Source organism: Melanotaenia boesemani, chromosome 13, assembly GCF_017639745.1.
Source record: "Melanotaenia boesemani isolate fMelBoe1 chromosome 13, fMelBoe1.pri, whole genome shotgun sequence".
Classification (NCBI taxonomy): Eukaryota; Metazoa; Chordata; class Actinopteri; order Atheriniformes; family Melanotaeniidae; genus Melanotaenia; species Melanotaenia boesemani.
In genome coordinates, this window is record NC_055694.1 from 13819696 (window position 1) to 13845562 (window position 25867).

The 25867-nt window shown below is 37.8% G+C and overlaps 3 protein-coding genes across 6 annotated transcripts in view; 2 read left to right on the forward strand and 1 right to left on the reverse strand.

Moving 5' to 3' along the window:
• Positions 1-856: 856 nt before the first annotated feature.
• Positions 857-12807, reverse strand: LOC121652370 (transmembrane prolyl 4-hydroxylase-like). Its single transcript, XM_042005135.1, has 9 exons — positions 12086-12807; positions 11584-11665; positions 6051-6247; positions 5824-5914; positions 4797-4959; positions 4516-4701; positions 4256-4346; positions 3991-4114; positions 857-2891 (listed from the first exon to the last, which is right to left on the reverse strand). The coding sequence occupies exons 1-9, from the start codon at positions 12449-12451 to the stop codon at positions 2677-2679; spliced, it is 1515 nt and encodes a 504-aa protein (XP_041861069.1). The 5' UTR covers positions 12452-12807; the 3' UTR covers positions 857-2676.
• LOC121652372 (secreted frizzled-related protein 5) lies at positions 8501-10102 on the forward strand. Its single transcript, XM_042005137.1, has 3 exons — positions 8501-9132; positions 9545-9720; positions 9801-10102. The coding sequence occupies exons 1-3, from the start codon at positions 8570-8572 to the stop codon at positions 9950-9952; spliced, it is 891 nt and encodes a 296-aa protein (XP_041861071.1). The 5' UTR covers positions 8501-8569; the 3' UTR covers positions 9953-10102.
• Positions 12808-15074: 2267 nt separating the features above from the next.
• The window catches only part of LOC121652368 (cyclin-dependent kinase 17-like), a 41731-nt gene continuing 30938 nt past the window's right edge, over positions 15075-25867 (forward strand). Inside the window, exons 1-2 of one of the 4 annotated variants that reach the window (XM_042005130.1) lie at positions 15075-15374; positions 24628-24788. In XM_042005130.1, the coding sequence (XP_041861064.1) occupies positions 24659-24788 (130 nt within the window). In that variant the 5' untranslated portion in view covers positions 15075-15374; positions 24628-24658. The remainder of the gene's footprint in view (positions 15375-24627; positions 24789-25867) is intronic. The other 3 variants (XM_042005131.1, XM_042005133.1, XM_042005134.1) reach the window with 3 other exon arrangements.

Below are 25867 nucleotides of genomic sequence, written 5' to 3' on the forward strand. Positions count from 1 at the left end.
GTAAAAGCTGAAAATGTCAACAAGTATTGTTTTAATTTTCAACATGTTTAATTTTAAGAACCTTTGTACAAAATTTCATTTGAAAAAGTAACAAATGGCAAAAGTCAAATATATGGTGGTGCTGAAAAGGAGTTTTCCTCCTTGAAATGTTATATTTATTGTTTTGTTTCACAAAACCCTTAAAAGTACCTAAAAATTACACTTCAGTACACCAGCTGCTTAGGTGGAGAGGAGCCCTGATGACAACAAAATACCCTTCAAACCAGAAGAGTATGAATTCATCCCTTACAGAGGTATGGAAACGTTTTCACTGTTGCAATTTATTGTCCCACTTGTCCCACAGCAATGCAGCTGGGAGTTAATGTACTCATAATGAGCCAAGGTGTGCAGCTCCCACATTGTTTCAGGCCAACTATGAGTTCTATTAATGCAATCTGTAATCCACCACATAATATTTAATATAATGAAAACAGATCAAACATGTTACAGCAACTACAAATGTTATCAGCACCATCTGAAATGGAACCTTAAGTGATATCTGGACATAATGGGATTAAATGCTTTCAAACTACTTTGTTTTTTTAATTAATAAATCATTTGTTCATTAATGGCCTTTACTTACCTGCTAGCACGACAGGAAACCTGAACTCAAAATGTTTTGGTAGTGGCTTCTACATAGATAATGAATTTTGGGGTTAAAGGTTTTTTCATGTTTGCCTGTGCAATAAATGTAATTCTAATTAACAAATGTTTTATTTGAAGTCCCAGCTAACTGCATTGTGGTGCTGGAATTAGTGTTGGGTGACATCTAGTGGTCATTGTATACATTAACCACATCAAAGAATGACACCAATAATGAAGAGCTTTATACAGTATATTTCAAAGCATGTCATAACATGCAAGTACAATAACACACAGTAACAGATTCAGTGCAACATCAAGCTTTTATAAATACACATTACTTTAAATTACATAATTGGCAGGTGGCAATAAATAAATAGTCTGACAATAAATACGTCTGAGTTGTAACGATGAGAAACACACGTTTAAATATACTAAAACCTAAATGAGTTTCACCTGAAGGACTGCATTTGCAGTAGACATATCTTATTAAATAACACTAATAAAAGCTCCTTAACTTTGGAAACAATATTGAAGAACAGAGCTGACAAAGAAAGAAAAATCTCACAAAAACTTCTTAGAAACACATTCATATGACCATTGTGATGGCTTTTAACAAAAGGCTTTAATTCCATACTAATAAATAAAAAGTGACCTGCAACAGGGACCTGATACCTGGTAAACCTAAATGGAAGGCTTGTAATCAGGCTCTTCTCTATGACTGCATCCTTAACAAGCCACCATAAAACGCTTAGCTGGGCTCAAAATTATTCATATCCCTGGCAAATTTAGATGTCCAAGTTATTTTTATTCAACCAATGACTTTTTTTTTCTGACTGTAAATGACAGATATCTCCCAAAAGCTACAAGGTATCACTTGTGGGGAAAAAAATTCTATGATTTTATTTACACTTGTACAAAAAATGGCATGTCTACATTTAATCATACCCTTCTTGATAATCAGTGGAAAAGCCTCTATTGGCTATAACAGCATCAAACACTATTTTTCATTATACTATTTACTTTAATAAGGTTGCTTGGCCCATTTGCTGAAAAACGCCCCAAAGCATTATGTTCCCACATTCATGCTTGGCTGTGGGAATGGTCTTTTTTTATGCCAAATGAAGGCTACAGCATTGTGGCCAAATAATCTTATGTTTCATGTGACCACAAAACAGAAGACCAGAAGAACCCAATTCTTTGTCCAGATGAGATTTTGCAAAAGCCAGGAGGGCCTTTATGTGCCTTATTTGGAGAAGTGGTTTTCTCCTTGGTTTGCATCTGTGCAATCCAGCAGTAAGCAGTGTCTGTTGGACTGTCTGCCTAGAGATGTTGGCAGCAGCATGGCCCAGACTCCTCAGGATGGCCTTGGTTGTTATCCTTGGATTCTTTTTCACCTCTCGAACTACGAGCCCTGCCAGTGCAGGTCCCACCTACTTAGTTGATGAAAAAGCAGTTCCCAATTAATCAGGGAAATGCTTCAGAACAGCAAAGAGTATTTGGAAAGGTAGAACCTTCCATTTTCCCATAGACTGACAACTTACAATGGCTATGAATAATTCTGGACATGCCATTTTTCATAAAATGTAAGTCAAGCATAATTGTTTCTTATTTCACTGAAGTCTATAACATACAGTAGCATCACATTTTACACACACCTATCTCCTTTCCAGTCAGAAGAAATGTGTTGGTTTATTTAAAAATAACTTCCAAGTTTAAATTTGCCAAGGGTATAGATCATTTTTAGCATAACTGTATCTATTGTCTATTTTGAAAGGTGCAGTTTCAAAAGAATGACATTCATTCTGTAAAATCTGTGTATATGTTATTTATGTCTATTTAATTGGAAACTGATTCTGTCCCCTGACGTTTATATCAAAATCTCTAATAAATGCATGTTAAAAGGAGGTGATATGTTATATTATGTGCAATTTTCATTTTAACTAGAACATCTGACATTGTGGAAATGTCAGCCAGATGTCACTTTATTCACTAATGAGAGAAGAACTCATTTGCAAAAGCAGGGTTACTTTGTTGTGCCAATAAAAGGCCTGGCTATAGATCCTGATGGAGGTCACTGTGTGAAACAGACTGGTAATGGTCCTCCATGCCAGGCTTAACATGCTGCCTTTGAGCAACTAGTCTCTGATAGCGGGCCTGCTGCTGGTGATTTGGGTCCACATTCACCCAGCTGTTGGCCACCCACTTCACCCCTCGCCCAACTGGGCAGTCGCCATGCAGGGAAAACTCATCTAACTCACCCATCCAACCTGTGGAAAGCAGGGAAGAAGAAAAGGATTTAAACTTGAGGGATAAGTGTGATGCTGTAGCCACTACAGTAAGGTGAGCATCAGAGTGCTGACAGGGCTGCGTTTGTACTGCTAATGACTATGATCATATGCCCGCAGATCCCAGCAATTAAAGTTTTACCATACTTGTAATCAGGCTTGATGTTGTTGCTTTATCAAGTACTTTAATTTGGCATTTCGATAGCTAAAACAGTTATTCATGGCCATGTCAAAGCCACTATTACGGTGAGAGGCTATGGTAGTCTAATTTAATAGAATTACAGGATTTTTTTAAGCTCAGAAAAACTTGTAAATGAGGGTGAAACAACAAATGGAAAAGCGGAGCAGAACAGCATTAAAATGTGAGAACTGAACGACCCAAAAGACCATTTTCTCATAACGTAGGATATTCTGGAGCTATAGAGAATAGTTTACAGGAAGTTCAGATGCTGTGAAAACAAGAGGAAAAACAGACTGTAGGGAAATTAAAACTATATATTTAATTGCACAAAGACAAGATATTAAATGTTGAAGCGGATTCCTTGTTTCTTTAAAAATATTTTGAATATGGTGCTGGAAACACGGCTGTGTTTATCAATGTGTTATATCATGTCTTCTTTGAACACTAATAAGTTTTTGGGAATAAGAGGAGCAGTATTTATAGTTATAAAAGCAAAGTGTTTTCTAATTCTTACTTAATATTTTGAAGGTTCACCTTTTCCAGGATTGTTGTTTTTATACCCAAACATTTTATCCAATTATTGACCTTGTCAGTTGTAAGAAGTTTCACTAGGTGTTTTTTTTTATACGCATTATGAAATTATGTCCATCTTTTGATGCCCTACTAAAATCTTTTCAACATGTTGCAGGCACTAAATTGAAAATATCAGCATGTTTAAAAATAGATAAATAAGTGATAGTGGTAAATAAGAAAAACACACCTGTCCTTGTACTGGGACCTACATGTTAGCAACATGGGACTGATTGCATTGCTTTATATTTATATATAAATGTAAAGACAGACCATCATGCAGTACAGCTTATGTGTGCATATGATATAATTATCACTTTCTATTCATACCTCTTCCATCAGAGAGATGGTTGTACCAGAGGAGGGCTGTCCCAGCAGTGGGTTTGATTCTCAGATTCCCTCGGCCACATGTCTGCTGGGTGTCTGTCAAATCAACCCCATCCTGGACCAGAGCCTAAAATACACAAAACAATTCGCAGATTCTATGCACCCCATGGATTTTGTTGATTTATTTAGCATATTACAGCATTAAAAACAAATAAACACATAAAATGGCATGAAGTTTTTTTATAATGGATTGTGAAAGTAAACTCACCTTCTCTTCATAGGTCCGATTATCTGCCACAGGGAAGGTGGTTTCACCACCAGCCTCTACAGAGTTGAGGTAGAATGAGACAGTCAGATACCTGAAATAAAACAAAACAGGAAATTAACAGGAGATAAAAAAAAAATGTTTCACCAAATCCAAAAAGCCAAAAGGGTGTACCGAGTAATGTTCAGTTACTTGGTAACACAATCACATTTAAAAGTATCCAAACTTTAGATCATGAAAAGGACACCATACATCATGAATACCTGCAAGACACCTCTGTGAAAGCAGATGTGTTTCCTGCCAGCCGTGTATGTGCACAAGTGGTCTCTGAATGGGAAGGGCTGCTATCATAATGGGCATTGCTGAAGTGTCCGTTCTCATAGCGAATTACTTGCAGTGGTTCGCTCACTTCAACCAGTGCAGAGGGCAGACGTGTCAAACTGATTACCCTGAGTTCAAGACACAAGACAGAAAAATAGTATGTCCAGTTTAATACAAGTTTCTAGGCATCTAAGAGAATGACAAAAATCGAATAGTTAGTGACCTGCTCTTGAGTGTTTGCAGCACATGGTGAGATCCTGGCCCTTGATGAAGCCATGTATGCTTGTTTCTCTGTTTGAAATGACTATGAAGCTTCCCGCTTTGCTGCTGCCCTGGACGTTGGGACACATCATAAGCACGCCTAAAGTCTCCCAATGTCAGCATCCCTGAAAAGCACACAAAAGAAAAGAAAAAATTAAAGCAGACTGAGCCCAATATGGTTGAATGTAATCTCAAATTCTTGTTTTGTGAACATTAATCTACAGCAGCTGCTTTCTTCTCTCTAACCCCCCCCCCCCCCCATTACTCCCCTCTTTGTTCAGTCATGTGCTGTTACTCTGAGCTAAAATTGCCTTGCCCCCCCGCCCCCATCAGTTCCCCTGGGAGACCGCGCCCCAGCCGCAACAATAGCTCTGGGGTGCCACAGTCGAAGTGGCTGGAGAGGGGGTGGGTTATCCAAAGAGAGTGGAAGAGGGAGTTGTGGGATGCAGGGTATCCGGGGGAAAATTAAGGAAAGGGGTTACAGAATAATCAGGTTTTAATGAGATAGGACAAGGCACGTCCGGATTGGGATGTGTAGAACGCCTGGCACAATGGCATCAGGTCAAAACGGTGTCACCCCTCTTCCTGCCTTGCCACTCACAAAGACTTGCACGCAACCACAGTCACCAGTCAGCAATTTATGGTGGTATTAGCAGTACACAACCACAACCACAACCACAACACACACACACACACACACCAGAGGAACGCTAGGGTGGTAGCTTTATTCCTTAAAAACAGAACTGAAGAACAGAAATCAGACAAGGCTAAATTTTAATTATCTTAATAATTAATCTTGCAACTATATCATGCATTAAGACTGAAAGGTTTTAATTTTTCTGTATTGCTGGTTGTGAATAAACGATTCAAATTTAGGAAAATTAAGTTTTCAGTCTACATTTTGGTTTCATAACTTAAATTATAATCTTTCCTGAATGGAATAAGTGCATTCCAAAATGCAGACATGAATGAACAACGGGAACACAGACCTGTTTGGGAGCCTTCAAGACCCATAAGTATCTGCCGTAAGCTGTCTGGACTTAACCAAGTTCCATCTCGAGAGCGGGAATGACTCACAAGCTGAAGAAAAGACAACAATATTTTTCAATTTCACCAAAAAGCAAATAATGTTCCGACCGATGAGGTTCATTATGGAAACATGCATTCCTCCTGCAGCTATATGAAATATGGATGCTCATTGTTTCTTTGCTGTCACCTCTTCCTTCTGAAGCAGCCCATCTTGGTTCAGATCCAATAGACTGAAGACCTCTTCTGTGCTGAGAGAAAGTAGCGGCTGGTTTGACTCCTCTTGTCCTCGGCTAGACGTTGTTGACTGGCTATCCATCAAACCCTTGAGCTGAGCCAGCTGCACCACCACCCGGCATTCCTCTTCTGATAGGAAACCAGGGATCTCTGTCCAGAGCATGAAACAACAGCATGATGTGTTACAACGTTGGCAACCCAATGTCCAAACAAGCAGAAGCATTTAGTTTATGTGCTCATCCGCAACCTTATTTGTGCAGCAAATGAAGTTCACTGCACAATTATAGTTTTTTTCATTGGTCATTGGAGTTTACTATTTCTTCATGAGTCACCTCAGTCACAAATGTAGTCAACACAAGATGAAAGTAAGGATCAAAGATTTTTTAGATTAAAAAAAGGCTGGTTTGGAGATATGGCAGGGCTGATCAAAAACATGTAAAGTGTGCTTGAGATTGAGTGTTTACAGAGTTACTGCTGTGCCTAATGTCTCACACATTCACACCTTAAGATGACACATGACTGTTAGGTAACAAAGCAAAGCAAATAAACAAGCAAATTATTTTAAAGGCTGGTTTGATAGAAGTAAATATTTATCCTCAATTAAAGTCACCACAAAAATATGTCTGAAAAGTAATACAACTTCAGCAGACATGCAAGCTTTCCTGCACATCTGCATTACTGATTGATTGATTGGCATTAAGTGGATTACCGTAGACTGATCTCTGTCAGCAGTGACTTGATCTATCAGACAGTTTAATGGATTTATATAGATTGTCACAGAGATAGTCACAAAAAACCTTTCACTGGGAATTTTGGGACAGTCTCATCAAAGCATGCTAATAAACACCAGCAAAATTTCCACAATATTTATTTTGATAACTTCAAATGTAAGAAAAAAGATGTGAAAATGGAATATGCATCTTGTTTATATTCTACATCTTGTGCAAACAACAGGAATAAAGAACAAGGGCTTTAAGTAATAATTCCCTTAACTCTCAATAAAAGAAACTAAAATCAATAACTGCTGATGTTATGTTTTAATATCTGATTGAGTCCTGTTTTAGTGTTCAAGCACAGAAAGGCTTAAGTATATACTGTTTATCGAACGAGTACAAGCCATTTCCCTCATCCCTTCTCATTGACTCACTTGCTGTACTGTCTGTCCCACAGGCAGTTTTATTGACTGACACCACTGGACTTCTTCCAAAAGAGCGACAGTGAAGCCTTCAGGGAGTCAAGAACTGCTAAGCATTACAATCAACTTTGTAATGTGTGTTCCCATTAAATAAATAAGCCTACTGGTAATGTTCTTCATCTTTTATTTTACTTTCTCATCTCAAAATCTCCTCCACAACATTCATCTGCACTTTCCTGCACACTGTAGGTTACTCCCAACTTTTTCAAATTTGAATGTGAAAATACAAAGCACTGCTCCATGATTTCCCCACTTTCCTATGGCGATCCATCCATGTCTCTCAGTCATTTCCCCCCTCTAATAAAAGGCCTCCAGCAGGTTGGCTGAATGTACAGTAGAAGCCTTGTTTGTCACCCGTGTCTTTTACACTGTACCCTTAGTTAATCCCCATTGTCCAGTCAAGTCTCATTAATCTGGATAACTAATATGAATGAAGAGGGACTGAGCCTTCCTCTTCTCCCTCCCACCAGTGTCTGTCTTTCTCCCCCGGAAAGGAAGTGACCTGCTTGTCAGAACAGGAATCAGGCCATGTCTACACAGCACGACAACACAAATTTTGTTTGTATCCTTTGCACATGTTCACACACATACAAACGCCCAAGCAGAGACTATCCACAAGCATCATACACATTCTGCTATTTCAAGAGCCATTTTGATTATTGTCTTTTGAGGGTTTACTAGTCAATAATGACATTTGTGTGAATCTGTGCACAAATATAATTGTGTCTGCATGAGTTGAGTGTTCATTCAAATAAAAAAAAAAGAAAAAAATTATTCTAAATGGAAAATTTTACAGCAGGGGCGGATAAAAAAAATTAAAAGCAAAAAAAAAAAAAAAAAAAAAAAAAAAAAAAAGGGAGTTCAGGGCAGGACACTGCAGTTAACTGTGGGTTGGAGCAAAATGTGGGATGGAAAGGGTGGATGGGTGGTTTTACTATATGAGGACTTGTATCGTCTTCAATTCATGCTGTGGACAAAAAGAAAAAAAAATGGCAGACAGCCAAAATCCTAAAAATACCAATTCATCCACAAAATAAATCTTTAGCCATGTCAAAACCCAAATTCTACAAATAAAATGCAAGCAAATGCACATTTCTTAACACTACAATTTGTACCCCACCCCTTCTCCCTTCTGCTCTCTACACCTCCCCTTTCCCCTTCCTATGCAAGTCTGTTGACCGCCCACTATAAATACACCTAATCTTCCATCCTCTCCTCCACTGTCACACTGAGATCATTACTTCAGGATTTCTCCAACTTTCCACCTTCTGTCTCAAATGACAACATTTCTTCATTTTACAATCAGAATGTCATCCCGCTCAGCTGCTTTGCTATTTCTCCTTCTGCTGGCCGGGCCTAGCAGCACATCAGCGCCAAGTCCCAGTAGAGCAATGGCAGGGTTGGAGGGACATGTTAGAACGGACGTTAAGGTTCGATCTGGACTTAAGGAAAAGGTTGGGGACAGGACAAGTACAGCCGGCAGCAGTGAAACGGGTTTGGGAAATACTCGCATTTCTAAACCAGGAGTTGCAGCACCTGAAAGTGGTGAAGGGTGGGGAGAGTTTGGTACAACAACTAACTTCAGGTCCACACTTTCAACCAGTGATGATGGATTATGGGAGCCCCGTAGCTCTTCTCGCTGTGTACCTATCCCGTCTGGCATGGCTTTGTGCCAAAACATCGGCTATGACACCATGAGGATGCCCAACTTGTTGGGCCATGAGTCTCCAGCTGAAGCGGTGCAACAGAGTGCCAGCTGGCTGCCGCTGCTTGCCAGAGAGTGCCACCCTGATGCCCGCATCTTCCTCTGCTCTCTCTTTGCTCCTATCTGCCTCGACCGGTAAGCTTACACAAAAAGAGTTTATACTTTTCAAGTAGGTTGAATTCTTATAGGATTTTTATAAATTGTTATTTTAGAAATTCACTTCGCAGTGCAGTAATGTTGCAGATATAAGAGGTCCCACTGGAAAGAAAATGACAGATAAGGGCCAGTTTTATCCACACAAATCTAAAAAACAAAAAAAAGTCAGATTAATGATGATGTTACAAAGGTCTGAGGTTATGAAGGGATAACACCCTTTTTAAAGGTATGCAAATTGATGCAGGTCTCAATGGAAAGGCTTTTGTCACATTGACACCATTCAGTTTGAAAAAGGAAAACAAAAACCAAATGTTATTCACCACTCGGCAATCATGTCAAATCATTTAATCTAATCACTGCTGCTCATTCTCCTTCTCCACTACTTCATCAGGTTTATTTCACCCTGCAAAAGTTTGTGTGAATCTGTACGAGACCGCTGTGCACCAATCATGAGTTGCTATGGCTACCCCTGGCCTGAAATTCTGAGGTGTGACCAGTATCCTGCAGATCATCTCATGTGCATATCTTCCATCACCAACACCACTGCTCACACTGGGGGGCGCAGAGGTGACAGACAACAGACACACATGCTTGAGCCAATTTTGTTAAATTAGTTTGTTTTTAAATTAGTGGTTTGACTGTTTCAGTGCCTCAGGCAAGCTGTCGAGATTGCGAACTGGAGGAAGCTGCTTCTTCAAAAGATGCGCTGGATACCTTTTGTAGGAGTGATTTTGGTGAGTACCAGCATTATTTCACTGATGACCCCTCTTTGCAACTTTGCTTGTTTGTTATTATTTAACCACAGTCAACTGCTCCATAAATAGATGCTATTCAGGCATTCTGTTCCTTTAATGTCTTCCCAGTCGTGAAACTGCGCCTGACACGGCTCAAGTACAGTCCAATAACTCTCTCTCAGTTCTCACTGGCTGATAAACTGGATGTCCTGAAGCATGGGCCCCTATTAGGTGGGCAGATTCGTTCCCGCATTGAGCTGTGGCTGGAGAGGGATGCCACCTGTGTAAGGAACATGACACGGCAACATCCACGAGGTGGCACCTTTGTAGTGACCGGCACGGTGCAGGGGGAGCGTCTGGTGGTCAACAAGGCTTACGTCTGGCAAAGACAGGACAAGAATCTAATGGCAGCTGCCCGCAAGTGGAAACGTCACAGATGCAGGAGCTAATGTGTGTCAAGTTAGATCATTCTCAATAACTGCATTGTGCAACAAACTATGGTTAGAGGATAGGATCTAGAGTTTAACCATGGAGCTCCAACTGTAAATAATGCTTGTTCCATTTTCTTTCCTAATCATTTTCAAACAAGTTATTATGGAGGAAATAATATGCTGTGAACTGGTCACAAAGGAGCACATCAAGAATCAAACTGTGGCATTTTGGAAGTGGAGGTAAAAGAAATAAAGTCTGTTAAATAGAAAATGTACATACGGTATTTGTAAATTTTAACTTAATATTGCTGGTTTGTATTTGCATGGCTTTGAGTAGAATTAAAATTATGTCTTAAATAGGGTCCCAGTCAAATTTTGATGGGTCAAACCTTTATCTGATGCTTGTATTTTATGAACACAAGGTCAAATTAGTAAAATTAATTTGCTGATTTGCTTGACATGCCAGTAACTCCACAACTAATTAAGAAATACAAAACAGAAAAAAAACAAAAAATTATAGTGTACAAGCTCATTCTTAAAATATTTTTGTCCTGTTTTGTTCTTGCAAAATAAAGTAAAAAAACTTAACATTTTTACACAGCTCTTGTCAAAGTTACAGTTAGGGCAGTATTGGTTTCCTTTTGCTGTTTTTAAAAGAATACATCTGTCTAAATAGCGCTCATCAATTTAATTTTATGGGTCATTGTAGTTGTAATTTTAAATAACAGGTAGGTAGCATTTAAAATTCCACAATGAATTGATGAAAAAAGGTAAAAGCAGGCACACAGGGTCACCATCTACAATCCATCTTCTTCGTAATGTATCTTCCAGTGCGTATTGTTTTCGAGCAAAACCAGCCTAAAATACCGTCCCTTTATTCCCAATTGTCGGTTATTTTAGGTACTGTATCATACTAACAGCTCCCTTACAGCTGCATCATGAAACACTCACTTTGCAGAAATTATGAATATCTACTGAGCTGCTTTTGTTTTCTAAAAAAAAAAAAAAAAAAAAGAAAGAAAAGAGGAAAATAATATTACACAGTAGACCTTTCAGAGGCATCCAAACACTTGCAATATATGTGCATCAGTGGATGTGCAGTAAAAACAAGGGATCCAGTTTAGTTTTGTGCTAGACGTTGTTAATCAGTTATAAACATGTCTTGATCTGACCCAATATGTGAGATCAAAGAGGAACGTCTCTCATCATAAATCCCTTCAAAATGCCACTAACTAGCTCCTAGACAAAGATTGTAATGTACTTACCAAATAGCAGAGGTTTTAGGCTGAGTGTCTTCATTTCATGTGTTTTATCTGGTACAAGGGACACCTGCTGGACATGTCCAACCTGCAAGTGTAGGGAAGGGATTTTTTTAGTGTTTGCTTAAACTGTACAAGTCTTTGTTCTTGTTTGCTTGCAGTTTTGGTCACTCTGCATCTCTGACACATTTTGCAACACTTTGTAATGGTTTTTTGTTTCACTGTGGTCATTGTGTACATTTTTATTTTCAATTTTTTTGGCATGTCATTTTAAGCTGTTGTTTGTCTCTGTTTCTTGGACATACTTTTCAGGTATAAAACTAGACTACCTAGCATCATCCAGTAACCTCTCTATGATTGTGACTACTTAATTCTTAGACGTGTAGTTAAACAGTTAGCAATGTACGTAATGCAAACACTGACAGCATTTAAGGACTCTTTTCATCTGGGAGTTAGGTTACACTCTTAAGTTACATTTAATCATGCTAACTTCACACCCGTCTCTTACCCGTATGCCCTCAATGCGAGGTAGACTGAAACTTTGGATTTGGTCCTCCACATGTAGATCTCTTGACGATGGGGCAGGTTGGTGTAAACTGTTTCCGCTGTCGGTAACTGGTGCAGAGGAGCCCCCGTCTCCAACTAAATCCCCAGGGCCGTTGTTGTAGTGTACGTAAAGCAGCAAGGCGATAACGTTCAGTATGTAGACATGGAAGAACACCATGACCACAACAAAATAAGCCCGAGAGCAGACATTGCTTCTCTGGATGTGCAGTCGAGTAGACCGAAAAGGGGAATTGTAAGGTGATGCAGATGGTTTGTCGCTGATGTTGAATTCTTCCTCCTCTAAGAAATCTTCATGAGCGTGTTCCATATTTACATCACACACTTATAAATCAGTCAGAAAGTTAAAAAGTAAAGTAAGTGCAAAAATCCACCAGATTAATTCAGTCTCATAGTTGACAGCTTGGCGTTAGCAGACCTTAGCTATCCAGCTAGCTACGAAGCAAACTCCGCAACTAACCTGGAGCTGTTTTGATAGAAGCCGACGTCTCTGCAGCTTTTAACCAAAGAAAAAAAGCAGCCAGCTTCGTGCAATTGCGCTAATGCACATACATTGGCTTTCTTTGATGAATATATGTACCATCATTACCTAAAGTCCCTTAATCCCATGTTAGCTAACTGCTTGATGCACTGAACCTGCCCAACAACGAGTCAGACGAGCTAACGACTCTTGAACACATAGGCCGCTGTGCTGTTCAGGAGCTGCAGTAAACCGCTAGCGGCCTCTAGCGGTCAACACCCGAACAATTTATAAATTTAATTATCATGTTTTGTGCAACATAACATGAAAAATAGCTCAGAGGGGAGATGTGTAATATCAAATTATAGATGCTTCAACTGAAATAGCTGGAACCTTGACAAGGCCTTCGTTCCTTAGTGACTTTATATGTAAGGAAACACCTATGGTTCACTCTCCCTCCCTTTTTTAAGCATTTTATTATTTCAAAAACAGAAAAGTTTTCACACAAAATATTGGATGTCAAACAAATGTACCTGATACAACATGGCTTGTGTGAAATCTAGCAGAGTAGCTTACAAATGGTTTTTTTTAGGTACGTTGTGGCCATTTAATGGTGAAAAAGGAAGAATCACCAATCACGGATTAAAATGGGGTGATATTAAATAAGCAAAACATTAACAGGACATACGCTATTCACAAAAAGTTAGGGATATTCAGCTTTTTCGTATGATGTCAGAATGCATCTAAAATGCACTAAAACCTTTACAGGTGAACTTAATTTGACTTTCTTTTAAGTTTTTAATGCACATGTACAAATTTTAATATTTAAGCATAACATGTGATGGACAGATGATTAACTGCAAAAAAAAAAAAAAAAAAAAAACTGACAAACAAAAAAAAACATACTGTTTACATTTTGACATCATGAAACCAAGTCGACACCTAACACATGACAAGTTACTGAGACATTAACATGTTTATGTTGTGGTATAATCAGCTCTGCTGTTAGCTTTTGTTTCAATAACTTGTTTGAGATAAAGGAATTACCATTGCATGATTATACTTTTTTATTCATGATATGATATCAATGTAGTATGGCCATTTAACATTTTCTCTAAATTCCACTCACCAGTTGAATATCTCAAACTTTTTGTGAGTAGCGTATATTACTGATAAAATGCATGCAGTCTCAGAATCATAATAATAAACACATTCTCCCAGTTCTTATTTCTTTTTATTGAACAGATCAGGCCTATATCAAATCCCCTCCATTTTAAGTTTACAATAATATATGTGTTTTTTCATCTACATATTACACATATAATACATTACGGATCTTATATTTCATATTCATATTCTATTGAATTTCCCTTTGGGATTAATAAAGTATTTTTCATTCATATTTAAGCTGCTATCACTTCCTGATTATGGCTCCTTAGCATCATAATTTGTATTTTACATATTCTGCATTTCTAAAAATAAAAATTGGGATGCTCCCTTTAATTTATTATATATTAAATTTATTATCTTCCTTTAATGTGTCCATAAAAACTCAGGGTAGCTGGAATTCAGTGGTTTTCTCAGATGATTTTTATTTGGTGTCCTTATTATTATTTATGCATACATGTTTAGTATTCCTTCTAAAGCTCGTACTATTCATCTGCTGACTGTCAAAAATGGGTTTGTCATCTAATTTGATTTTGAAACATTAACTCATTTAGTTTTAATAAACAAAGATAACATTTTAGTGCAATGTCAGCAACCATATGCTTTCTTTTTATTTTTATTTTAACTAAATGGCTATAACAGTCTCTCTGGGGTTTGCTTGGATGAATTTGGCTTGAGTGAAATCATGCTTCTGCTTCCAATATCAACCACGGGGTGGCGAAGATCAGCAGTCAGAGATGTGCAGTGTCAACACTGATTTCCATTAATTGAGGTATTTAGGTAATCCCTATAAAAGCTTTCTATTTTTACCATATTTTTTTTATCATCAAAACCATAAAGTTGCTTATATAAAAAGTCAAGCCAGTAGTTTAAAAAGGGACACTCTTCCATAGTTTCCATAGTGTTTTACACACACTTTTGTTGACCAGCAAAGTTATATAGCGTCTTCATGAGAATAGGAAGACGACTTTTGGACTTTAGAATGGCTTCCCCCGAAACTTAACAGCATTTTATTTTATTTTTTTCATGGTTGATCATGCTGTTTAATTTCCATAATTCCCATGCATTATTCACAGGAATTTTCTCTGAGGTGCTTATTTAAAAGGAATTCAGCTTGGTTAATGAAGGCTAATTTCCCTGGCGATGGTGCACCCCCAAATTATTCTATCTGACCTCACTTTTATACAGAGAGGGGCTGTTTGAAGTGGGGGTGGATGTTAAAGGGTCTGATAAACGCGTATACACACACACACACACACACACCCCTTGCGGTGTTTTCCGGGATCACGCCACTGCTTCCACTTGGGATCCATACAACAGCAGCGATATGGCTGATCATCACCGGACGGGACGGCGCTGGTGATACGCGAAAGTTGGCACAGAAAATGATTTATTACAGGTCAGCAATGCCCTTTGTCAGGCGACGGGACACTACGACACGTCGTGCAACACTGGGTTAATAATTATCCGACAGGTAATAGGAATTCTAGTGTATTTTACGGCAAAGTTGTTGGAGGAACTTGTCGCAGTGGCTTCATCCCAGCGTGCTGGCCGGATTACCACACACAAGTGGAACAATAGTCTCCAACAGCAGGAACACCAGCAGGTCGGTGGTAGCTGCATGTTTTGTTTATGATCGACCTGTTTTGACTCTTCGTTTCTTTCCTGTAATTACAGTTTTGTTACCACAAGCACCGAAACCAGGGTTGTCCTACCACTTGACATTGCAGGTGTACTTATTTTTTCGACTCGTAGAAACAAAATGTATTTTACGGGCAACATCGCGTTTACGCTGAACTAATATGAATACTTTGTCACTCATCGTAGAAATCTGAGTCGTAATGAGAACATTAAAGTCACACAAGGGTTAGATTGAGTCGAGAAATGGCGATTAGAATCGAAGTTCCCACAGCAATGCCGCTTGTAATTTCACATTGACGTTCGCGTCCCAGCGCATGTAAATGTACATTCATGCGTCGGGAGATTACCCCCACACCTATTACCACGGAGTCTTTCAGCTGGTCGGGCGGCTGTGCAACTTTTTTCCTCCCCCTCTTCCTGATTGTCTTCTTCCCGGATACTTGCGTCAGGAAAATACGGGGAGAGAGGAACTGACCGAAAACGCAAAAGGCCTTGAAGGTAGAGGAATCTGTCTCAACCAGGCCTGACGTGCGTGCGGCGCCGCGTGTTTGGTTTAATGTCCCGTGGGGATTCATCGTCCGGCTGCTCTTGTACTTTCTTTTCGCGCCGGTTCGGACTACATGGATGTCGTTAGGATTTGCGCTCACACCCGCAAGCAAAATGTGTCAGGCAGTCCAGTGCTGCGGGGCTGCAGTGCTGCCGATGACCTCGTGCACAGTCCATATAAAAAGGTGTAGGGGGTACATTTATGCAACTGACATGTCTCAGAGCATTTAATTTCATTGCTGCGTATTGGGAGTATCATTTAACTCTAAATTATTTATACCAGTCTTACTGTGGGGTGCCCAGATTGAATGCCATGCGCATCAGTTCATTCGTCCTTGTGATGCACCACGATTGCAATGTCCAAAAACAAGAAAAAACCGTAACAACAGTTCCCTACCGCGGTAAAGTTGGTTTGTTGTTGGATATTGGCTTGACATTCGGCAGGGATCGTCTGCCAATCACCTGAAAAATGTTCACTAAAAATCAATTAATTGACTTTTTATCATTCTTTTTGCTGTAGTACATCATTTTTAGCATGTCCTATCTACTACAGGTGAGATTATTCTGATAAAGTACTTTATATGCCCATAGTATGCATTTATGACCTGAAAATATTCACTAAAAATCAATTAATTGACGTTTTAACATTCTTTTTGCTGTAGTACATCATGTTTATCATGTCCTATCTACTACAGGTGAGATTATTCTGATAAAGTACTTTATATGCCCACAGTATGCATTTATGACATGAAAATATTCACTAAAAATCAATTAATTGACCCTTTAGGCCCCCAAACGCGAAGGCCTCCAAATTTGTAATCAATATGTTATGAGAAAAAGGGAACAAAACAACGGTTTCAATAAACACATCGATTTAAATAGGCCTTTGGACCGCCTTCGATGCTCTGGCCTAAATATTGTCTATGACTCCAAAAAATATTACAGAAGCTGGAACAAAAAAGAATAGAAACCCAACTCGTAACATCTCATTGTAATTGGTTATTTATTTCCAGAGAAAATGTTATAACTTCAAAATCCCATTCTTCCATAAAATTAATTTATACTCCACCCACTTGCTCTTGAGTTTTGAGGCAAAACAGCAGCTTGTGAGGAAGGTAAGGAAGCATGTTTTTTTTACTAAAGTTTACTAAAAGCTACTAAGTTGTTTTTTGGAAAACATGAGCTATATTTTTCATGATACTGAATTTTATTAAGAAGTTAAGAAATCTCAGCTTGTACAGAGTTAAAAATGTAAAATAAGCTGTGGAATTTGACACACTTAGAAATAAGGTCCAATCAGCAAAGGCAGTGCAAAGGCCTTTTGTAATTGTAATGTTTTTTTCTTTTTTTTTCTTCATTTCATTATTGTTTTTCAATCATATCCCATTGTGTGGCCGTGAATGCGCTCCAAATCTCAAAATTCAGACTCAAAAAGGCATAGGCTATATGATAGACAGATAGATATACAGCATATACGTACGCTGCTTACTCAGGCTTCGGCAGCAGGGCAAGTCCAATTAAAATTCACAGAAACCCGTGAAAATGTTTTATTAATGACATTTTCTTGCTGTGGCGCTGTCCACGGCTAGGCCTATGTAAAGGAAACACTGTAGGCTTATATGTGTACGTATATGCTGTATATCTATCTGTCTATCATATAGCCTATGCCTTTTTGAGTCTGAATTTTGAGATTTGGAGCACATTCACGGCCACACAATGGGATATGATTGAAAAACAATAATGAAATGAAGAAAAAAAAAGAAAAAAACATTACAATTACAAAAGGCCTTTGCACTGCCTTTGCTGATTGGACCTTATTTCTAAGTGTGTCAAATTCCACAGCTTATTTTACATTTTTAACTCTGTACAAGCTGAGATTTCTTAACTTCTTAATAAAATTCAGTATCATGAAAAATATAGCTCATGTTTTCCAAAAAACAACTTAGTAGCTTTTAGTAAACTTTAGTAAAAAAAACATGCTTCCTTACCTTCCTCACAAGCTGCTGTTTTGCCTCAAAACTCAAGAGCAAGTGGGTGGAGTATAAATTAATTTTATGGAAGAATGGGATTTTGAAGTTATAACATTTTCTCTGGAAATAAATAACCAATTACAATGAGATGTTACGAGTTGGGTTTCTATTCTTTTTTGTTCCAGCTTCTGTAATATTTTCTGGAGTCATAGACAATATTTAGGCCAGAGCATCGAAGGCGGTCCAAAGGCCTATTTAAATCGATGTGTTTATTGAAACCGTTGTTTTGTTCCCTTTTTCTCATAACATATTGATTACAAATTTGGAGGCCTTCGCGTTTGGGGGCCTAAAGGGTCAATTAATTGATTTTTAGTGAATATTTTCATGTCATAAATGCATACTGTGGGCATATAAAGTACTTTATCAGAATAATCTCACCTGTAGTAGATAGGACATGATAAACATGATGTACTACAGCAAAAAGAATGTTAAAACGTCAATTAATTGATTTTTAGTGAATATTTTCAGGTCATAAATGCATACTGTGGGCATATAAAGTACTTTATCAGAATAATCTCACCTGTAGTAGATAGGACATGATAAACATGATGTACTACAGCAAAAAGAATGATAAAAAGTCAATTAATTGATTTTTAGTGAATATTTTCAGGTCATAAATGCATACTGTGGGCATATAAAGTACTTTATCAGAATAATCTCACCTGTAGTAGATAGGACATGATAAACATGATGTACTACAGCAAAAAAAATGTTAAAAAGTCAATTAATTGATTTTTAGTGAATATTTTCAGGTCATAAATGCATACTGTGGGCATATAAAGTACTTTATCAGAATAATCTCACCTGTAGTAGATAGGACATGATAAACATGATGTACTACAGCAAAAAGAATGTTAAAACGTCAATTAATTGATTTTTAGTGAATATTTTCATGTCATAAATGCATACTGTGGGCATATAAAGTACTTTATCAGAATAATCTCACCTGTAGTAGATAGGACATGATAAACATGATGTACTACAGCAAAAAGAATGTTAAAACGTCAATTAATTGATTTTTAGTGAATATTTTCAGGTCATAAATGCATACTGTGGGCATATAAAGTACTTTATCAGAATAATCTCACCTGTAGTAGATAGGACATGATAAACATGATGTACTACAGCAAAAAGAATGATAAAAAGTCAATTAATTGATTTTTAGTGAATATTTTCAGGTCATAAATGCATACTGTGGGCATATAAAGTACTTTATCAGAATAATCTCACCTGTAGTAGATAGGACATGATAAACATGATGTACTACAGCAAAAAGAATGTTAAAAAGTCAATTAATTGATTTTTAGTGAATATTTTCAGGTCATAAATGCATACTGTGGGCATATAAAGTACTTTATCAGAATAATCTCACCTGTAGTAGATAGGACATGATAAACATGATGTACTACAGCAAAAAGAATGTTAAAAAGTCAATTAATTGATTTTTAGTGAATATTTTCAGGTCATAAATGCATACTATGGGCATATAAAATACCATATCAAGATAAACGGACCTGTAGTAGATAGGACATGATAAACATGATGTACTACAGCAAAAAGAATGTTAAAAAGTCAATTAATTGATTTTTAGTGAATATTTTCAGGTCATAAATGCATACTATGGGCATATAAAATACCATATCAAGATAAACGGACCTGTAGTAGATAGGACATGATAAACATGATGTACTACAGCAAAAAGAATGATAAAAAGTCAATTAATTGATTTTTAGTGAATATTTTCAGGTCATAAATGCATACTGTGGGCATATAAAGTACTTTATCAGAATAATCTCACTTGTAGTAGATAGGACATGATAAACATGATGTACTACAGCAAAAAGAATGATAAAAAGTCAATTAATTGATTTTTAGTGAATATTTTCAGGTCATAAATGCATACTATGGGCATATAAAGTACTTTATCAGAATAATCTCACCTGTAGTAGATAGGACATGATAAACATGATGTACTACAGCAAAAAGAATAGTGAAAGATCATTTTTATCATTTTTGGTTACCAATTTTCATGACTTCATTTATGCTGAAACGTGTAATTTACACACGGTCCCTTAGTCGACTACGGCGAGTGATGGTCGGTTTACAATGCGAAGTCGCTATTTTCTGGTAAAATTTTCAAATCGCAAGGACAGTTTACATAAATCTTGTAGTATATTAAAGTATGATAATGTATCTATAAGCTACAGTCTTTGACCAAGTTGGCACCGCCGTGGTCTGTGATTAGAAGCACAAATAAATACGAATGTCAAGCCAATATCGAAGAACCAACCAACTTTACCGCAGTCCCTTCCCTGTGTATACGATGTGGTGTAATTGTCTTGACAGTCATTTTCCCCCTAGTTCTTTAAATCAGACAAGATTTCATGACCTTTGCACTTTTGAATGCAACTTGAAATGGGACATTTTTATCCACAAATGGTCATCACAGCAATTTAAAATTCTTACTTTCATATCTTCACCATTGATAATAAAATAATAGTTTAAAAAAAAAAATTATATATATTTTTCTATTTCATTCAATCCATTGCAGCAGCAATCTGATTTGCAGTTTAGACCTTAGATAAGGTCTGGAATTGATTGTACATGTTAAAGTTTTTATTTGTAGAGACTCTTAAGAGTAGCAAAGTCAACTATTTCTGATACATTCTTAAGGAGAAGTATTCAACTGACTTTGCTATATGAACGTAACTTTAAAAAAACATCAACACTGCATAGGTAAAATAAAAATTATGGGAGGAGAAAAAAAAAAGGAAAGGAGAGACTTGTGATCCAAAGTGTAGCACGTTACCTGTTAAACACGGTGGGACATGGAAATGTACAGTTACAAATGGAACTGGGTTACTGATTTTATTGATGATGTGACAACGAACTCTGAAGTGTATGAAGCTATATTTCTACTCAGAATCACATTATTGTTGCCAAACCAACAAGACAGAGCTTTCAGTGCAAGTGGATGAAGTAAGTGGAACATGGGTTATTTCACTGAACGCAGTAGTCAGAGTTGTTTTGGAAGTATTACTTACATCTTCCATAAAAGCTATGGTTAACTATTCATAATAATACGGTGGTACAGATTTTAGCCACAGTACTGCCAAAATGAATATGAATCTGCATTTTCTATAATCCATCTGAGTCAGATACAACCATTATCTTAGAGTAAAGGGTCTTTTCCCTTCATGTGGCAGAAACTGGCATTTTGATTGTTTGCTTATTCTTTTCCTGTATGTCATTTGTTTGGAGTACTGTACTCTACTTACTAACTTATTCTAACTCTGAAGATGTAGGTTAAGTGATGGAAGAGATGCCAAGAAGAAGGCATCAGGTTTATAAGAAGAATGGGCCATTGTTTGGATTATGTAGTTATGTGCACATTTGTGTGTGGGATTCTGTAGTTGGGCAGATTTGTGCATTACTCATGCATCCTCAGGCCGCTGTGCAAAAGCAGTGGAGTGCCACTGAGTGCCCGTTCCACTCTGCCACATTGCATATGTGTGCAAGCATGCATATGATTCATGTGTCAGTGAATTGCAGAATAATTCTTGTTTTGTAATGAAAAGGAAAGAAAGAGCGGTGAAAATTGTAAGACAATATGGCTGAAACAAAATACAACTTTGGACTCACAATCTATTGAAATTTATGAGTATGTCTGCAATGTGACTGTATCCTTTTAGAGCTAGTGTGTACGGCACACACACATACCTTAGGTTCATTGATTTGTTTGCTTCCTAAAGAGGTTTAATTGGCAGACGCATTCCCGAGGCTGCCTGGCAAGGAAAGTATGATGTAGTGCTCTGAGGGGGCCTCAGAATTTGGAAGGATGGGAGCTTCGAAAGCTGACACAATCATTTTTGAGATTGTGTCTGCATGAGGGGCAAGTTTTGAGAAATGTGAAATGGGAATTCTCAGCTCTGTCAGTCACTTTTTTTCCTTCTCCTTATCTCAGAGGCTGAATCTGTGGTTTCAGCCCGGGCCTGTAACCTAGCAACCTAAATGGTGTGTGTCTTGAATAAATCAGACTGTGCTCCTTCTTTGCCCTTCTCAGAGGTGTGTCTGTTATCCTCACCTCCAAGCCACCAATCCATGTAGCCACCCCAAACATGCTTGTGATAACAGATGTACGCAGGATGTTAGCAGACACAGATGAATGATTTGGTCCAAATACAGAAGATGTTTTATTCCTTTACTCCTTTGTGCTGCTTAACCTATTGACTTTTGCTCTCATGTTTGTTTTATATCACATATTCATATCATAACGCCTGTGAATCAGCGGGCTGAATTGCTTTCAACTGCAGTTTAAGTAGCGCATTTGAACGTCTCGGTCAAGCAGCCTCTGTCATCTGTTGTGTTCTCTTCTATTTAGTGGGAGCTATGTATTATAGTCATCTGTGGTTTGCCTGGTGTCTGGTGAGTGTGGCTTGCACATGTTGCAGTCTGTAGCCACATGTCTTATCCCACTCACTGCTGCGCCTCTGCCAAGTTCTTCACACTCCCAACATCCATCCGCACCAGACAAGACTCAATATCTGGTGCACATTCATTATGCTTCGTTCTCCCTGGAACTTTTTAAATCACCCAACATAGATGCACTCATAGCCTCTGTAATGATTAAAAGGTGTGAAAGTATCACATTAGTCTTAGTTTAACCCTTAGAGGTAATATTGTAGCTTAGCAATTATGACTGATAACATTTGTTTCTAGCATAAATATATATATATACACACACACAATATTTTTCACATTTTTGCAAATATTTTAGTATATCTTTTCACGGGACAACACTATAGAAATCAACTATTGTCGTACAGAATATAAAAGTTTAGTTTCTATAGTTTGATATTCTGTATGTCAAAGTTTAATTTTTAGAGTGTTGTCCCATGAAAAGATATTCTAAAATATTTGCAAAAATGTTAGGGGTGTACTCACTTCTGTGAGATACTGTATATATATATATATATAGATATATATATGGAGATAAAATTCCCATTACTGGTGCTAGTTTATTTCAGATAAGATGAAAACTGTGAAATTAGTGATTACTGTGTGGCCATGTGTGTGTGTGTACATGCCTGGATATGAACTCAAGTGTGTGTTGATGATAACGCTGCTATGAATGAACTGGATAATAAGCAGAAAATCATATACTAGCTATTTTACATAATGTGACTAATTTATTCCTGAAATTTGTGGATGATAGCCGCCAGTTTGCATGAGGAAAACCCAGTCTCTAGAAATCTTCCCTAATGAACTCTGGGGAAAATATGCAAATGGAGGGGGGAAGGAAGGTTTGTTTCATGATAATGCACACAAGGGATGATGTGAAATAAAAGGAACGTTGCTCTCCTATTGCTCATTTGTTTTCTTCCTAAACTTAATCTTGTCTAAGACAAACACATCTGAAAACACACGTATAAGCTGGCAAGGGCAATGTTGTGAGCAATAGATACTTACATCCCCTGGTGGAGAAAAGCCGGTTGTCCCGAGTGAGCGTGTTTGAATTTCTTCGTAGCACTGGTTGTCTCTAATAGACCTGAAAGACTGAGAGCCTGAAAGGATGAATGGCTTTTGTTGAAGCCTCCAAGGATAGGAACAAAGAGAAAGGCACCCAGTGCAAAGTAGATTTGTGCATATTTTGGTGTGTATGCTTGTGCATGTTAGCTATCTAACCCCTTATGGGTTAGATAGAAGGAGCAGGGAGTGGAAGCAAGACAGAAATACTCATACCATAGCTGCATCTTCCTTCAGGCCTTAAAGTGGAGTGTAATGGAATACGACAAAGTGGCTTCCGCACATGAAAATACACTCATACAAAGACACAGACTGTACAAATCCTTAAAAAGCAGATATTAAATGACTGCTGAGGGGCACAACTTTTAAAGTACAAGCGCATATCACATAGTCAGGACACCACTGAACACATAGAACACTTGCTCTGTTTATTTTAAGGATGGGATGCTTTGATATCTTGCAGCTACATGTATGGTATACCATAAAGCGTTGGAAACTAACTTTCCATCATAGATTTCTTATTGCCACATGAGCTTGAGTTTTGAATGGCCTGTTAAAGAACCAACACTAAATGAAGTGTTTGATTTATATAATATTTTGCTTAGAATTACTTCCGACTGTGGTTTGTATCAGACAGACTCAGTATGGATGATAGTTGATGGAACAACCAGTGTCTCTGTGTGTCAATCACAAATCATCCAGGAAAGCTGCTCTTGTCTAAAATCGCTGAGGAGCTGCACAGTCAGCCATTTACATGTTGTTTTTTTTCTGAACATTTTTTGTTTGTTCTCATTCCCTCTCGTTCTCTCTGCCTCTGTGGGTTTGTCTGTCTCACATTCTTTGTCTTTTTATTCTGCAGTGTTTGCACTTGGGATACATAACAATGAGAATACACGCTGCATGAGCAAACACAATCATCACAAACCCAAAGAACTTTAGAAAATGCGCAGGGGCTGCACTGCAGTAGTTTCACTGTACAATAAACACTAACAAGGTGGTGTGAATCTGGCTGTTGATGCTTAAAATAAAAAAAAAATGGCTGTGATTTTGATGTATGAGATGTTCTTGGGGCTTTAAATGATAATGATAATGTTGTTGGTGTCCCCCCCTACTTAGGCCTGTGGGCCCCGGTGGTGCAGTTGAGAAAATGGACAGGATGAAGATCATCAAACGGAGGCTGTCCATGTCTCTACGCAGCGCTCGGCCCGTCGATGACTCTCTGTCCGAACTAGCAGAACAGATGGCTTTGGATGAGCCATCCACAGCCAGAGACAACGGTGAGACGTGCACTCACACACATACAAAGCACCATCGCACATAGCATCATCAGGCATACAGTATATGTGAAGGCACCTATTTTACTTCTCATGAAGCAACTTAATTTATTGTACATGCATAAAAATGCAAATAAATGAATGCATGTATATGAATAAGTGAATATGATGTAACACAATGATATTACTTCATATGCATTATAACTATGCACCAGCATGCTAGAGTTTTAGCAGACAAAATTAAATTAGACTTATTGATGAGCTGATGTGAACTGACTGAAAGGTGTGACGTAAAAGATGACAATATTTAATCCAAAATTCTCAAAATATTGTTTTATAAGATGTTTATTGCACACAAGTTTTGATACGTGTAAGGATTTTAGCTGTCAACCAACAGTTATCAACATATTAGACTGTAATTAATAAGTAGGGCCAGATTGTGCAAATTTTAAAGCTACAAATGAAGACAACAGCTTGCAGAACCCCTCAAAAAGCAACTGTGAAGCCCTTTATGTGTACAAAAAACATCTGGTGAAATACTTCACCAGCCTCCAAAAGTTTTGGTGTTCTATTCTGTTTTTCTGACACACATTTATCTTCCTGTAAGAGTCATCACATGAAAACTTTCCTCCACTCTCACCTCAAAATTCAGCACAAGAAGTTTGCAAATTAAAAAAAAAAAAAACATACCATGCCTCATTTGTTTCGAAGTCAGGTTCTCTGAAAAAGTGAAAGTAAAATAGGTCTTCTTGACAGCAATGACTGGCACAACAGAGGAGAATAGGACTGCAGAATTTAATGAAAAGAGCAAATCTCCAACTTAATTGGCTTTTGTTGTGGTAAGTGTTACAGGAGTCATTTCGTTGACAGAGGGAAGAGTGAATTCAATTAGCTATCAACTGTCTCTATAAGCAAAGTTCTCTCTGTTAAAGAAACAAACTGAAGACGAAAAGAGGATGATCTCTGCAACAGGATAATTTCACCTAAATCACCTACAAATCCACAATGGACTGCTATAAGAAGAGTAAACCTAAGTAATTATAAAACAACCCCAATAATTATGGAATTAGATCTTAAAAGAG